The sequence below is a fragment of the Lactuca saligna genome, chromosome 5, assembly GCF_052625555.1.
Source record: "Lactuca saligna cultivar CGN05327 chromosome 5, ASM5262555v1, whole genome shotgun sequence".
Classification (NCBI taxonomy): Eukaryota; Viridiplantae; Streptophyta; class Magnoliopsida; order Asterales; family Asteraceae; genus Lactuca; species Lactuca saligna.
Genome location: NC_136421.1, coordinates 276,662,187 through 276,666,030, shown reverse-complemented (window position 1 = coordinate 276,666,030; position 3,844 = coordinate 276,662,187). Strand labels below are relative to the sequence as shown.

General features: G+C 34.8%; 1 protein-coding gene across 1 annotated transcript; it reads left to right on the top strand.

The window, feature by feature from the left end:
- The first annotated feature begins 661 nt into the window (after window positions 1–661).
- Window positions 662–2,636, top strand: LOC145047943 (TCP-1/cpn60 chaperonin family protein). The gene has a single exon (XM_078996316.1). It carries the CDS (start codon window positions 836–838, stop codon window positions 2,435–2,437), a length of 1,602 nt encoding a protein of 533 aa, XP_078852442.1. The 5' UTR covers window positions 662–835; the 3' UTR covers window positions 2,438–2,636.
- Window positions 2,637–3,844: the final 1,208 nt, after the last annotated feature.

Below are 3,844 nucleotides of genomic sequence, written 5' to 3'. Positions count from 1 at the left end.
TGATCGATAGGATCATTGCAAAGGCTTTGATCCTTGTAATTTGTCATGTTCAACATCAAATTCATCTTATAAACATACATTATAACATTATAACCATGAAATTTGTATTTAGGGACGTAGTCAGGATTTTGTTTTAGAATATACCAAATAATATACAAAATATGATGACAAAATTCTTTAATCCTAACTTCTTTTATTTAACAAAAATAGATATTATACATACAATATGCAACCTTAAATTTTTGTGGATAAGACCTACTATTGTCTTATATTAGCTACGCCCCTACTTGTATTACATCATAATTAATCATTTTTACATTAGCATAAATCTAGCTACATTAAAATAAGATGATTAGGCGACATTGGAATCATTAATAGTTTTTGTATTCGTTTATTTAAGTAGTTATTCATTTGTTAACTTTCTGCTCTTTTAAATTGATACTCGACTTCAGGAGTTACATCAACAAATTACTTATTAAATAATGTACAATATTTATAATTAAATAAAAATATTTATTCAACTAAAAAATAACAAAGTAGTAAATAACTTTTACATAATTTACCAATAAAAATAAATAAAAGTTTGGAATCCAAAATGTAAAAAAATGATAATCAGCTGCTTAATTGTAAAATGAATCATGTTTAGATTTCGGACTTTTAGGTGGAACATTTCTATTTGCTAATTTACGCTCCTCTCACTGCTAGGGTTTCTCTTCAGTCTTCCCCCATTTCCAGCCAAACTAGGGTTTCTGTCACACGAAAGCCTCAAATCTACGATCTGGAATTTTAAAACTTTCAACACTTAAATTGAACATATTCCCATCTTACGAAAGCAATGGCAACCATGGCAGCTCAAGCACCACGCGCATCCAAGACAGAGAGCTATGTCGACAACAAACGGAAGGACGATATCCGTATGGCGAACATCAAATCGGCACGCTCCGTCGCAGACGCCGTCCGTACCAGTCTCGGTCCCAAGGGAATGGACAAGATGATTTCAACAGCCTCTGGAGAAGTCATTATCACTAACGACGGCGCCACCATCCTCAACAAAATGGAAGTGCTACAGCCCGCCGCCAAGATGCTCGTCGAACTATCAAAGTCGCAAGACGTTGTCGCTGGTGATGGAACCACTACCGTCGTCGTTATCGCTGGTGCACTCTTGAAACAGTGTCAACAACTTCTTCATTCCGGTATTCACCCCACTGTTATATCTGATTCTCTCCACAAAGCCTCCATGAAAGCGGTCGACGTTCTAACCGCCATGGCAGTTCCTGTTGAGCTCTCCGATCGCGAATCTCTCGTTAAATCGGCATCTACTTCCCTTAACAGCAAGGTAGTTTCACAGTACTCTACACTTCTAGCCCCTTTAGCCGTAGATTCTGTTTTATCTGTTGTGGATCCTGCAAAACCCGATTTAGTTGATCTTAGGGATGTGAAAATCGTGAAGAAACTCGGTGGCACTGTTGATGACACAGAACTTGTCAAGGGTCTAGTATTCGACAAAAAGGTTAGCCACGCTGCTGGTGGTCCTACTCGTGTTGAGAATGCCAAAATCGCTGTCATTCAGTTCCAGATCTCTCCTCCCAAAACCGACATTGAACAATCCATTGTAGTATCAGATTACACCCAAATGGATAGAATCTTGAAGGAAGAGAGGAATTACATTCTAAGCATGATTAAAAAGATCAAATCCGCTGGTTGCAACGTGTTGTTGATCCAGAAAAGCATTTTAAGAGATGCAGTTACAGATTTGTCTCTCCATTACCTTGCCAAAGCCAAGATTTTGGTGATCAAGGATGTTGAACGTGATGATATTGAGTTCATCACCAAGACACTAAACTGCTTACCAATTGCAAACATTGAACATTTCCGTGCTGAAAAACTTGGGTATGCTGATATGGTAGAAGAAGCTTCTCTTGGAGATGGAAAGATTGTTAAGATAACTGGAATCAAAGACATGGGTAGAACAACAACTGTTCTTGTTCGTGGATCCAATCAGCTTGTTCTTGATGAAGCAGAAAGAAGCTTGCATGATGCTTTATGCGTGGTGAGGTGTCTAGTGAACAAAAAGTTTCTAATTGCAGGTGGTGGGGCCCCTGAAATTGAGCTGTCTAGGCAGTTGGGTGCATGGTCAAAGGTGTTGCAGGGTATGGAGAGTTATTGTGTGAGATCTTTTGCTGAGGCTCTTGAAGTTGTTCCCTACACTTTGGCTGAAAATGCAGGGTTGAATCCAATCACCATTGTTACAGAGCTTCGGAACAGACATGCACAGGGTGAAATCAATGCTGGAATCAATGTGAGGAAGGGGCAAATTACAAATATTTTGGAGGAGAATGTGGTGCAGCCATTGCTTGTGAGCACAAGTGCTATCACTTTAGCTACTGAATGTGTTCGGATGATTTTGAAGATTGATGATATTGTTACAGTGAGGTAGATTTGATGCAAAAACTCATCACAAGTTTGGAGATTTTGGGAGATCTTTATCATGGTATGTTTTTGATTATTTTTTTTTGGAGATTTATGTTTTATGTTTATGTAAACCTTTTTTTTTTTTTTTTTGTAGTTTTGACTTGATATTTTTGGTTTTCATTATATGACTGTTTCTTGGTATGATTATCTAGAATTTCTCATCATCTGTGTTGGAAACTTTCTGGATTAAAAGTTTTGCTGCACTCCACATATTATTTGGTTTGTTGATGATATGTTAAAATGATTAAACAATGATATTTATATAATTTATGTAGATTTGTATGCGTCTAAAAAGGCTTTTCTTCGAGTATTAGACTATTAGTTATAGCCCATGGGGATAATTTGATAAAAACCTCAATTAAAGTACATCTCCAGTACAGTCTACAGCAATTTTTTCATCAAGCTTATTTATTACCCGACAATTTTAGTTTATATCATTTACATTTTTAATATCAATATATTTGAAATGGAAAACTTCAAAAAACCCAACCTAGTATCTCCTCAAAGTAACTATTTTGTTATATTTTTTTGTCCAATAAAGCTTTGTGGCTGTTTTATAGCAATTTGCTTTCATTAAAACTAGAATGTAGCAATGTACAATGACCTTGTAGGGGAGGCTCTCAATTTTTTTAACATAACATAAAATGCTCATGAAACATTAATTTAGGCAAAATCACAAGATAAAATGCGGAAAATGTAGGAAGACCATACAAAAACCATATCTATTATCTTCCACTTCCATTCCTCAAAATAACCATTATGTTATTTTTGTGTTCAATAAAACCATTTTATTTGTTGATTATGTCTAAAATAATGTTTCATAACCGGTAAACCTTTGAAAGCCGGTTACCTAGCATTTATGACTTGAGAAGAAACCAACCTATTATCTTCTTGTGTGCATAAAACCACTTTGTTATTCTTTAATGTAATAAAACCATTTTGTTTTATGATTTTGTATGATAAAACCTTTTTATGTTATGATTTTGTACAATATTTAATTATCTTACATTTTATGCCATGCATGTTTCTCTTTATGAGTTCATGCTGAGAGAAAATGTGCATAGCCTAGATACTAGAATTATCAACATTGGAATTTTTAGCTACCAAAGTGAGTCAATGACATCTAATGTTACCTGATGAGAAGAATCCAAGCAACACTCGTTGAAGGATAGATAGAAATATGCATGTGTGGAGAAGTCCTTTTATTATTTATTAAATTAACATTAATTGGGAATACATGACAAAAGAAAAGATAACAGGCAAAATTGTCATTGATTCCATAAATGAATTAAATGTTATAAGTAATGCAAACTAACATCAATATTTATGTGTTTCCTAATTTGATGTTGTATAAGAATCAAGTTCATGTATA